The sequence below is a fragment of the Haliotis asinina genome, chromosome 2, assembly GCF_037392515.1.
Source record: "Haliotis asinina isolate JCU_RB_2024 chromosome 2, JCU_Hal_asi_v2, whole genome shotgun sequence".
Lineage (NCBI taxonomy): Eukaryota > Metazoa > Mollusca > Gastropoda > Lepetellida > Haliotidae > Haliotis > Haliotis asinina.
The window spans coordinates 98,550,447-98,563,252 of record NC_090281.1 but is presented as its reverse complement, the minus strand read 5'-3'; the positions used below and the strand labels follow the sequence as shown (position 1 = coordinate 98,563,252).

Here is a 12,806-nt window from a genome sequence, read left to right as displayed (position 1 = left end):
CTCACCTGGTCCATGTAATACAGCAACCTCCAGCTAACCATGAGCCAATACACACAACAACAGTCTATCTGTAGCTCACCTGGTCCATGTAATACAGCAACCTCCAGCCAACCATGAGCCAATACACACAACAACAGTCTATCTGTAGCTCACCTGGTCCATGTAATACAGCAACCTCCAGCTAACCATGAGCCAATACACACAACAACAGTCTATCTGTAGCTCACCTGATCCATGTAATACAGCAACCTCCAGCTAACCATGAGCCAATACACACAACAACAGTCTATCTGTAGCTCACCTGGTCCATGTAATACAGCAACCTCCAGCTAACCATGAGCCAATACACACAACAACAGTCTATCTGTAGCTCACCTGGTCCATGTAATACAGCAACCTCCAGCTAACCATGAGCCAATACACACAACAACAGTCTATCTGTAGCTCACCTGGTCCATGTAATACAGCATCCTCCAGCTAACCATGAGCCAATACACACAACAACAGTCTATCTGTAGCTCACCTGGTCCATGTAATACAGCAACCTCCAGCTAACCATGAGCCAATACACACAACAACAGTCTATCTGTAGCTCACCTGGTCCATGTAATACAGCAACCTCCAGCTAACCATGAGCCATGACTTCCGCCAGTCCTGCAAACACCAAACATGGCATTACTGCTCATATGGCAACCTGCTGTTGATCAGCTGATTACAACAATTCATAAACTTCAATGAACATTAATAAATATGTGCCTCAAAACTGTTGCAAATGTGAACCCTGACATATTGCAATTGTCATCACATAAAACAAACAAGACTGAATCGACTGATGTTTCCAATATGTTGTAAATATTGTAACAATGATTTCACCAAATGAACTACTTTCCATATAGACAAAAACGAAACATGAATTATACCTCTGAAAAATTGTCTTTGACGTAATAGTTTCCTCCAAGCGAGAATTCCATCATCCCAACATGCTCCATTATGCTGACTGGGCAGATTAGCTGAAAGGGCAAGAAAAACGTAAGATGACACCCCCTTCACCTTTATAACAATCATAGCACTCGTTTATTACCATAGCAACAAATGGGTGGACTGAATGATGCTGGGCCACATTCTTCAAAATGATCGTAACTCTACCATAGTAGCACATCACTACAATCCAATGGCAACATGAACTAGAAACCACTGCATTGTTCTCAAAAGCTGGACTGGACATCTGTGTCTGCTTAATCTGTCACATGGCGGAAGTCTGTTAATAGTTGAATCTGGACAAGACAAACCAACTAGCAACATCATCAATCAATCTATTTATCTGGGATACTATGACGTGTGTCAACCAAGTCAACATGGTTAACCACCTGATCCTAAGTCACTTCTTACGACAAGCATGGGTTGCTGAAGACCAGTTCTAATTCAGACCTTCACCTGTATCATGAGTTTCTGGGTTAATAACACGTCTATGGATGTAGGTGTACCTTAGATAGGGACTGCATCCACATGTTCCTCTCCCCTGCATTATCAGCAGCAAACAGATACAACCGGTTACTGGCTTTGCTGGTGCTGATTTCAAATGCATATTGTTGCCTGAAACAAAAATGGTGATTGTTTATCAATTTTCTGGATATGAGTTTCTGACTTACTGTACATCAGCAGTATTGCAGTCTGAACCACAATAAACAATATTCTGCTATGGCATGGTGGACTGAATAACAAGTACTCAGCTGTCAAACCATGATGGAAATGACAGCCAATAACCACTATTTGTTCATTATGTCTTTAGTTCATTACATGCATTAGACAAAATATACATCGACGGACAAGACACAGAGTTTGTTAATATCCATAAGCAGTTCATCGGTTTGAATGGCATTTTAGAAGTTGATAAGTAATATAAAAGCAAGACATTTAATAGATGACAACTTCTTTATTGTATATGATGCAGCCTTTGAGTATAGATTCTTATACTGTTGTCACCGCATCATATATAATAAAGAAGTTGTTGTCCATAAAGCATCTTACTTTCTCACCGTCAAAAGTTATAAGCATCTTTGTTTTATGTGGCATTGTTATTTTAAAAGTAAAGACCCACTTACAGGACAGAATGAAAGACACAAAGCCAAATGACAGATCCAAAACATGTTTTATTATACTTTGGTCCACTACATGAACAGACATTGGCAATTGAAGATCTGCTTATTCTCTGAAGTTTCTTTACATATTGCTGACAGGTTTACAGAACAAGTTGAGTTGATATTTATTTGAGTGACAATGTACTGTAAGAACGGATGTGAGCAGCCTTGTCTACACAAGGTAGATCAGAATACTTACTTCTCAACACTTGTTTCTTGTATACCATGTATACACTGCCGGTCAATGCTGTCTTTTGCCGTTGTACTCTGCAACAGAACACAATCTCTCCATTCACAAACATGAAACAAAACACTATTTCCTGCAGCGATGCAAACAGATAATATACAAGGATCTGTAGCGCCTGTCAGTTGTATCCTGTATCTCATCTTAAGACATCCTCTCTGAATGTACGTTAACAGACTCACTCCCACTTGAGTAACTGGACACATATGTGCGTTAACTCTTGGGAGTAAACTCACATCTTCATCATGGGGCCTTTCATATAGTCACTGGTAAACTTCAGCCAATTATTGATAAACAAAATAAAAATTTATAAATGCTCCATATCATAATCAAAGTGGTAGAAAATAAAAATATCGAAAATTTAGTAAATATGATTTATGGGTATGAGATCACATGCTGATGCAAAACAAAGTACTAACATTTTTCATTGGAAATGGGGTCAATATCAACATGACTGACATGTCAGCCAGCTCTGACATAACAAACATTGAATTATATGAACAGTTTAAAATGACACTCCTGTTGTCAACACACAGATGCAGCTCCATCAAATCTGCAGGCTTCAGGCTTCAGGAAGATGCTAAAACTGGAAAAGTTAATGGCAAGGCAACAGATAATGACATAATTGTCAGAAGTACATACATGAACATAAAGTTAGATAAGAAAGTAAGTTAGCCAATTTTACAAAGATAAGCATACAAGGATTAATTGTTAATGAGTGAAAACTTGACATTGCTGGAAATGCAGTTGGAAAAGAAGAGAAAATGTGAACAACTCAATACACAAGTTGAAACAGAATGGATAAAGGAGGTTAGAGAGTTCATGTCTGACAGACTCTCCAGGACATTTGGACTGGGATTTTCAAGACATAAGCTCTATACCTACATCAGTGAATACATCGGTGGTAAATGTACAGGACTTTTCACGGTATACTGGATGAGGGTGGGCTGTATCTACATGCAGGGAATCAACAAGGTGTTATCAACAGCATTCATCACCACTAAAACCTAGTCTCAAGTCAAGCAGAAAGCATAAATCAATTGCAATGAATTGGTATGGATTCTCCATCTTAGTTACTTCAACTGTCATCAGAAATTTAGAATTTTGCAACTTAAATGTATTTCTACAAAACTAAAGACAGAGTGACAAAAATTCATTAGTTTGAATTAATGTATGTGATGCACAACGTTAAATGAGAACACATGCCAAGCGTTAGTTGCTTGCTCAGTGCAAGGGAGACAATCATGCAGGACACCATGCATCCAGTCAATCATTAGTACATTCTATACTACTAGCATGTACCCTTCCCTATTATGATATGTGTACTCAGTACATACATGGTTCTGTGCTGTGGGTACACACTGCAATATGGACATGACACCATGGCTGACAATGTATTCCAGTTTCAATATAACATGACAAGAGTGTGATATTTTCCAGTCCCATGATTCAAGTACCTGCTTTGTGTACTGTATTGTCAGTATCTTCTCACAGAACCCTTGCAGGAAGTACTTTTATAAGTGGCACGGACAGAAAGGTTATGTATTTGAAGACGCTGTGCAGAAAAGCACGGCTTAATTCTAATGGCGTTTCTGAGTAAGTGAAATGCCTCAGATATACCAGATATAGCACATGGATCAGTCAGACATGTAGCTGACAGCATGAGCACTATCTCCTCATGGCAGCATATGAACACACACTGACCATTCACATGATTGAACATTCCCTTGAGTCAACATCCTTTCTTTCTTAATTTGTAGTCCAACGATTTAAGTTTTTCAGAAAAGATTGGATATGTGGTAAAGGAAATTGCATGATGACATAACTTAGAGATCCACAAACAAAAAGAATAGGAAAACAAACATCTCTCTGTAATGGACTTCCTAAATATAGACAGAGTGAACAAAAGATCAGCATAACACTGCATCATGTAACTTGTCTCCTTTATCAGCCCTGTATATTTATTATTCAGGTAGTACATTATCAAAGCCCTCTTTCTTATTACTGTGACTACAAGCTGATGTTGGTACTTATGTTTTCTCGTTAATGTCAGATTCCCAACACTAACAGCTGAAGCAGTCACCATGCTGAAGATTAGGTAAGTAAAGAGAAAGCCGAGAGAATAGACATCATCATAATGAACACAAGGGAAAGGGTTAAAAATCCACTGTGTAGAGACACGGGACACACAAGGCTACATGGCACACAAGGCAGCCACTGTGTTGAGACACATGACACATAAGGCATCCACTGTGTAGAGACATGCAACACACAAGGCAGCCACTGTGTGGAAACATGTGACACACAAGGATACATGACACACAAGGCCGCCACTGAGTAGAGACACAAGACCCACAAGGCAGTCACTGAGTAGAGACACATGACACACAAGGCAGCCACTGTGTTGAAACACATGACACACAAGGCATCCACTGTGTGGAAACACATGGCACACAAGGCCGCCACTGAGTAGAGACACAGGACACACAAGGCAGCCACTGTGTTGAAACACATGACACACAAGGCATCCACTGTGTTGAAACACATGACACATAAGGCATCCACTGTGTAGAGACATGCAACACACAAGGCAGCCACTGTGTGGAAACGTGACACACAAGGCATCCAATGTGTAGAGACATGCAACACACAAGGCAGCCAGTGTGTGGAAACATGTGACACAAGGCATCCACTGAGTAGACACATGACACACAAGGCATCTACTGTGTGGAAACACATGGCACACAAGGATACATGACACACAAGGCCGCCACTGAGTAGAGACACAAGACCCACAAGGCAGTCACTGAGTAGAGACACATGACACACAAGGCAGCCACTGTGTTGAAACACATGACACACAAGGCATCCACTGTGTGGAAACACATGGCACACAAGGCCGCCACTGAGTAGAGACACAGGACACACAAGGCAGCCACTGTGTTGAAACACATGACACACAAGGCATCCACTGTGTTGAAACACATGACACACAAGGCATCCACTGTGTGGAAACACATGGCACACAAGGCCGCCACTGAGTAGAGACATAGGACACACAAGGCATCCACGGAGTAGAGACATGACACACAAGGCAGCCACTTAGTAGACACATGACACACAAGGCATCCACGGAGAAGAGACTACACACAGGACACACAAGGCAGTCACTGAGTAGAGACACATGACACACAAAGCAGCCACTGTGTTGAAACACATGACACACAAGGCATCCACTGAGTAGACACATGACACACAAGGCATCTAATGTGTGGAAACACATGACACACAAGGATACATGACACACAAGGCTGCCACTGAGTAGAGACACAGGACACACAAGGCAGTCACTGAGTAGAGACACATGACACACAAGGCAGCCACTGAGTAGATACAAGACACACAAGGCATCCACGGAGTAGACACATGACACACAAGGCATCCACGGAGTAGAGACACAGGACAAACAAGGCATCCACTGAGTAGAGACATGACACACAAGGCATCCACTGAGTAGACACATGACACACAAGGCATCAACGGAGTAGAGACACAGGACACACAAGGCAGCCACTGAGTAGAGACATGCAACACACAAGGCATCCACTGAGTAGAGACACATGACACACAAGGCAGCCACTGAGTAGAGACACATGACACACAAGGCAGCCACTGAGTAGAGACATGACACACAAGGCATCCACTGAGTAGACACATGACACACAAGGCATCCATGGAGTAGACACATGACACACAAGGCATCCACTGTGTTGAAACACATGACACACAAGGCATCCACTGTGTTGAAACACATGACACACAAGGCATCCATTGAGTAGAGACACATGACACACAAGGCATCCACTGTGTTGAAACACATGACACATAAGGCATCCATTGAGTAGAGACACAGGACACACAAGGCAGCCACTGTGTTGAAACACATGACACACAAGGCAGCCACTGTGTTGAAACACATGACACATAAGGCATCCATTGAGTAGAGACACATGACACACAAGGCATCCACTGTGTTGAAACACATGACACATAAGGCATCCATTGAGTAGAGACACAGGACACACAAGGCAGCCACTGTGTTGAAACACATGACACACAAGGCATCCACTGTGTTGAAACACATGACACATAAGGCATCCATTGAGTAGAGACACATGACACACAAGGCAGTCACTGAGTAGAGACACATGACACACAAGGCACATCATATTGTCAAGGTACACCAATCACTGACACTGGCCCACTGACCCTCAATGGCCGACCTACAGGACTGGATTGCTACACTGGTAACCTACCTGAACTCAGAAAAGAATGAATCTGAGCTCTCCTGCACCACCCACCACTATGGTAAGCCACTGAGGAACCTAGCATGTAACATTCGTCAAGCTGGACACAAACTACTTGTATAAATATAACATGAGAAAAGAAAAAGCAGAGAAGAGTTCATAGAATCATCAGAAGACAGTAAAATCAGAAATACTGAACAGTGCCACCATAGATTGACAATCTCACTGAATCTTTTATCCCGTATTTCAATCCCTCCATTAATCACAATCAAACATGAATCAGTTGGTCACATCAGATACATTTTCCTAAGCCTGATACCCAACAGAATTTTGTTGTCTTTATTGAATGGCATCTGTATCAAGACGGGTGACAGTGCAAGAGGATAGGAAAGGTATGGATTTTCAGTTGTTCTGAACAAAATTTCTTAATCTAGAATATATACTGTAAAGCAAGATACCGAACCAGGTTAAATCTGCAACTGCCTATGTATAAATCATGTTTTCCAAAGTATGCTGGATAATTCCAGAAGACTTGTATCTGACAAGTAAACCAAGCAAGTTTGTTCAGGACATTCAAGTGGCATTACCTTCCATGGAATCTTTCATTGAGGGGTCACTGAATAGGGGTTAAAGATCAGATGAGATCTGATGAGGCATAGAGAACTGCTACATTTGCACATGCTTAGAGGTAAAAGGAAAAACTGCAACTTTAGCTTTTACAAGTTTTGCTGCACAGTAGAACAGGATGTACAGGTAATGCAGCTCACAATGCCTGACCTCACCTTTTCTGTCAAGTAGTAGGTGAGAGATCCATGCTCTAGCACACACCAGCGCTTGTCAAAACCTACAAACAGACCAACATGTGGTGCATCCAGCCAGGGGACATAACACACAGTGTCCATTCTAGGACAAAGCATCATCAACAAGAGATTTCAGTCACGGCACACTGTTATCCTAGAGTTAAAACATACTGTACTTATCGTATTTTCTGACAAACACAAAAACATTACTATTATGATAAAATGTTCGTTTTTTAAAACATGCATTGAAATGCCAACCAGAAAATTCAGGCTCTTATACATAATTTTCTGAACAGAACACTGTACTTTTAGCATAATACATGGAATGTTCACTTACTCTTGTGACTGGGCCCTGTCTTGTTAAGGTATCCCTGATGTCGGACATCCTCTCTCAATCGCCCCTGGTAACAGATGTTGTCAGTACAGATCAGCTCATAAAAATTGAAAATGTTAACATAGCACATAATGCTTTGACAAATATTACAGTTGTTCATTATATCTGTCAAAATTGTAGGATATCATTATGTAAAAATATTAATACTGTACATCGTGTTGGAACATCAATATTAACATGGTACATCATGTACTGAAAAATATTTAGGTAGTACATCAAGCTGGTATGAATAAATGGAAGAATAAAGGCAAATGTAGGAAACATGTCTGAAACACTGCTCACCTCATTGTTTTCAAACATGTCTGATGATGAACCTGGGAAAATAGAATCAATGAATGTTACTAATCAATCTTATGCAATGATATGAAAGTTAATATCTAGATGCATGAATATCACAACAATGCATCACAACATTGTAACTTCTGGCTTTCTGCACTAATAGTTACTTTATCAGAAAAAGTTAAAAACATCAGAAACAACTGCCACTGATTTATAACACATCTGGTGATAAATACAGAATGGGCTTGCTAAAGTATTTCAGTCATGGCATGTGTCATTAAAGTCTGAATAGGTCATAAATGTCTATCTGTTCACCATAGTTGAAGGTGCTGTCCTAGTAGTTCAGGAAGAAAAACCCTCAAACAATGGATACAATGTAAGTGAAGGACATGATTCTGCATGGTAAACTATTGGGGAACTTGTGCCTGATTTAAATTACAAAAAACAAAAACTCTCTTCACAACATACCATCACCTCCATTTTGATACAGGAACTCCTGAAGAAGAAATTTGATTGCAATCATCCACACGTCACATACACAAATCAGCATCATTAAATTAAGAACTTAGTTCTCATTGCTGTTACATACAGAAAAAAGGTCATCCCATCATAGGTCAGGAGGACCTTTCACATGACCTTTCATAAAATGACTTACAAGATCACAAATGTGAAAGTCTGATTGTGTTTTCTAACCAATTTGCATTGAACTGGTTATAATAAGGCGTTCTCAACAATAGTAATTGTCACTCACCATTAACAGCCTCTGTCCTGAGCTTTTGGCAATTCGATAGGCTGGAATGTTAGAAATAACTGCTGTAATTTACAGATAAGCATATCTGCATCTGTATTTAGCTGGTGCTGGAGTTTATCAAGGTCATACTTCGGTACAAACAGATTCTGGAGTCTGAGTGGAGTTTACATACACTGTACTTTTTAGCCCTAATGTTCATTATTCAGCATGAACTGAGTATAAATTTGACTGACCTGTTTGTGTATCCCCTCCAACTTTGTGATAGTGAATCTGAAAACACAACATAAACAAGACATAATGTATTACAAGTTACGGGACCATGTGGTAAACTGTCACAAGAAGTTGTGCTAAACGTCACATGCACCCAAAAAATCAAACAATTAAAACACAATTATCATTCATTCATGACATACAATATACATTGCTGCTTGTAAAAAAACAAATAAACAAAATTACAAGCGTACAATCATGATTAAAAAGTGCTTACTTCCCTCGAAATGACGCCCTCAAGAGAGCGAACCCAGTCATAGCGGGAGGTTGTGCACTTATGTGTAATGACAGCTTCCGATTGGCTGGTTCATTTGCTGATATGCTGAGTGTTCATTGTGTGTACAGAAAGATAATCTGTTTGACGAGTCCCAAGAAATGAAAGATTCTTTATGGATAACAACTTCTTTTATTGTACTTGATGCATATCGATGGATGCCTATGGATTTATATACCGTTGTCAAACAAAATCATATACACTACAGAAGATGTTGTTATCAATACAGAATGTATATAGTAACGTTGTGTTTTGTAAAGACATGTTCTCTGAATTTATGTTCAATCTAATAAAAAATTATCCCAGCAGCGATGGTGAACTAGTGCGAGAAAAATGGATGTAGTTTGTTCACAAGCCACAGACATAAAAACATGTCATGTGTACTAGTATCACATCTGTGTAATTACATAATGTGGCAGAGACAGGACTTGGGTGCACAAGTCATAAATCAATTTATTTTGCTTATGGCGTACAGCCTGATAGGTGTTCAAATTGCATGTGGTCAGTGATTGAAACTGTGTATTGGATGTTGTCCTTAACAGACAGGCAGACAGACATATAGGTGTCGATAAACCAGACATTGAGCTTTCTCTCTTACCACAATCAACAAGGGTTTTTTTTATGTAACGTGTATATTATTTACTTGTTTGTGTACACAACCAAGATTAGACTACTACACACAACCTCATGCTATGGGCATGCATTCTGTTTCAAGCTCTGCGAACCGATTCACTGCACATATGTTATGGGTGCAGCGCAGCACAGCTGTTGAAACCACTCTTTTCCCCAGCGCTGGGTGAAATTTAGTGAATCATTTGAACTCCGATTTTGCAGGCTTTTTTTCATCGCATTTTTTACGACTTTATAGGCTGAATTGGCATTTTTAATGATTTGTTTTGGTAAGTGCAAGCCAAAAGGTATCAGAATTTGCAAAGTTGTGTTTTACGTTTCATGTGACCTTTACGTTGCATCTACAAGTAAGGTTAAGTTGTTATCACAAGTGGGGTTAAGTTGGTAATATACACCGGAAGTGTGCTTCACACCATATACATGTATTAGGTCATCTCTTGATTTCCCACAATAGCCACAATTGAGGTTTTTGTTTTGTGAGGACAGGTGTTATTTTTCACTAGAAAGATCCTTTCTCAGGTTTTACTTTTCATTAGCAAGACATGTTCCCAGATTCTACTTTATACTACTCCTAATTTTATATCAACATCAACATTGAAATGATTTTGTGAGTGCTTGAAATTAATTGAAAAGTATCATTCAAGATTAAGCTCAAATTGCAAATGTTTTCCCTAGCAAGATTGGAACTGCAACTCTCAGCTTTGTAGGCAGACACTCTACCACACGGCTACTTGGCCAGCGAAGGAACTAGGGTTGAATTATCCATTATGGTTTTGGTAGACAATGTAAAACCATCAGGGTCAGTAAAACCTTCGGGGCTCTGGAATTCCCTCCCCCTCCAGTTTTAAATTGTCTACCAAAACCTCGGAGGCATGTTTTCTCCTGTACTTACAACCTGGGCTAAACAGAGATTATTCGCTAGGTCAAACTCTCATAACAATAATTAGCAGCACTGATATGACATGATACGTTTGGGGTTCAACTACATCATTACAAGCTGGGTTAAGCATGGGCAAGAGGGATATGTTTGGATTCCAAGCAAGGGTAAGTATTGATTACACAGAGGGTTCAGAAGTGTAGGTCAGTATATGAGTGTCAAGCAGCTTTGTATGTACATAATGTTCAGAAGTAAGTTTGTAGCATCTAGCAGATACACACAACAGTGGTTATACATGCAAAGTAGCTGTGAGAGAGGAACTTACATCAGCCCCTGAGAAGACGATCTTCACCAGGTTCATGAGTTCATCTGTTGCAGATACCCTGAGCAGTTCCTGGAACAAGACAGTTGGGCATCAATGATTTCAGGCCTTAAACTCTCTAGCTGCTGAACATCTATCACTAGTTGACACTTTTGAGGTAGTTTGGTGCTAAATACAAATTTACGGATGGATGAATGGAGAAAGACATTTATAAGTGCGGGTGGACTCAGAAAGACAATCAGATGGATGTGTGGACAAAGCCATACATTCAATAGGTTGACTGGACAGTAAATAACATCAAATTCTGCTCATTTGTTTGAATAAAAAGGGCCACCTTCAAACTGATGACCAAAACAGCAGACTACTGACACTACAGGACTGACAACAGAGTCTCACTGTTGTCACAGAGGGTCAGAAAATGTGACTAGATAAATCTACACACCAACTGACCCAACTCATCTCATTCACGGCCTAACTGGACCCAATCGGCCCCAATTGGCACGCACTGATCCCAATCCCCTTTGTTCATCAGCTGTGTAGACACAGGACTGACATACAACAGCACCTCTGTGATTTTGCTGTAGGTCACTATATACATTCCACCTTGCCCAAACTGACACCAGCTCACCTCATTCAGCAATCTGGTGTCGGCGCTGGACTGATGCAGACGGCAGAATTTCTTCTCCTTGTATTTAGTGGTGATAAATGTCTTCCTTTCCTCCATGGTGGAGTCAGGGGCTATCTTGTGTTCTGGCAGCAGGTCAAACTCCCAGAACATATTAGAATTAGCATTACCAATTGCTTTCATCAGCTGGAAAGTAACAGAAAATTCATATGAATGACAGTTTACATTCTGAGACTACACTTATATAATTCAAAATGGATGATAGATTGTCGTCACAGCCAAACAGTTCGACAACACGGTCAGATGAAGTAGAGGATATTGGTATGGGATCATTTCAGCAACATAACTCTTAAGCAATGGACATTTGGAGCCTAATCTGCTATGGAAACCTCACAGTGCCATAGTCTAAGTTACCCAGACAGCTGGCTATCATAAAACCAGGACTCCAACTTTAAGGTTTTCAATACCTACATCTTCTTGTTTCTCTATCCAATCTGCTATGGAAACCTCACGGTGCCATAGTCTACGAGGGTTGGCTGAAAAGTTCTAAGCCTCACTGTGAAAAAAAGTTACAAAGTCCACGTTTGTAATTTAAATTTCTACATAGTCCCCTTCCAAGTTCACACACTTTTGCCAGCGATGCTGCAAGGCCCGAATCCCGGTCAGGAAGAAATCTGCTTCAGCTACCCTAAAAAAATCAGTCACAGCGGAAATGACGTCATCATTACTTGCAAAATGGCCATCGGCGAGTTCCTTTTTCATTTTGGGGAACAGGTGGAAGTCAGAAGGAGCCAAATCAGGTGAATAAGGAGGATGGTCAATGAGTTCAAAGCCACAATCGTGGATTGTTGACATGGCCACCACCGATTTGTGAACAGGCACATTGTCTTGGTGG

The 12,806-nt window shown here is 40.4% G+C and overlaps 1 protein-coding gene across 1 annotated transcript in view; it reads right to left on the bottom strand.

The window, feature by feature from the left end:
• LOC137274674 (arf-GAP with Rho-GAP domain, ANK repeat and PH domain-containing protein 1-like) overlaps nt 1-12,806 on the bottom strand; it is a 115,378-nt gene that overhangs the window by 35,097 nt on the left and 67,475 nt on the right. Inside the window, exons 16-27 of the mRNA XM_067808005.1 lie at nt 11,915-12,097; nt 11,290-11,358; nt 9,147-9,183; nt 8,914-8,954; nt 8,631-8,658; nt 8,166-8,197; nt 7,827-7,890; nt 7,472-7,533; nt 2,338-2,405; nt 1,485-1,593; nt 921-1,010; nt 598-654 (exon numbers count right to left, since the gene is read on the bottom strand). Coding sequence (XP_067664106.1) covers nt 598-654; nt 921-1,010; nt 1,485-1,593; nt 2,338-2,405; nt 7,472-7,533; nt 7,827-7,890; nt 8,166-8,197; nt 8,631-8,658; nt 8,914-8,954; nt 9,147-9,183; nt 11,290-11,358; nt 11,915-12,097 — 840 coding nt within the window. The remainder of the gene's footprint in view (nt 1-597; nt 655-920; nt 1,011-1,484; nt 1,594-2,337; nt 2,406-7,471; nt 7,534-7,826; nt 7,891-8,165; nt 8,198-8,630; nt 8,659-8,913; nt 8,955-9,146; nt 9,184-11,289; nt 11,359-11,914; nt 12,098-12,806) is intronic.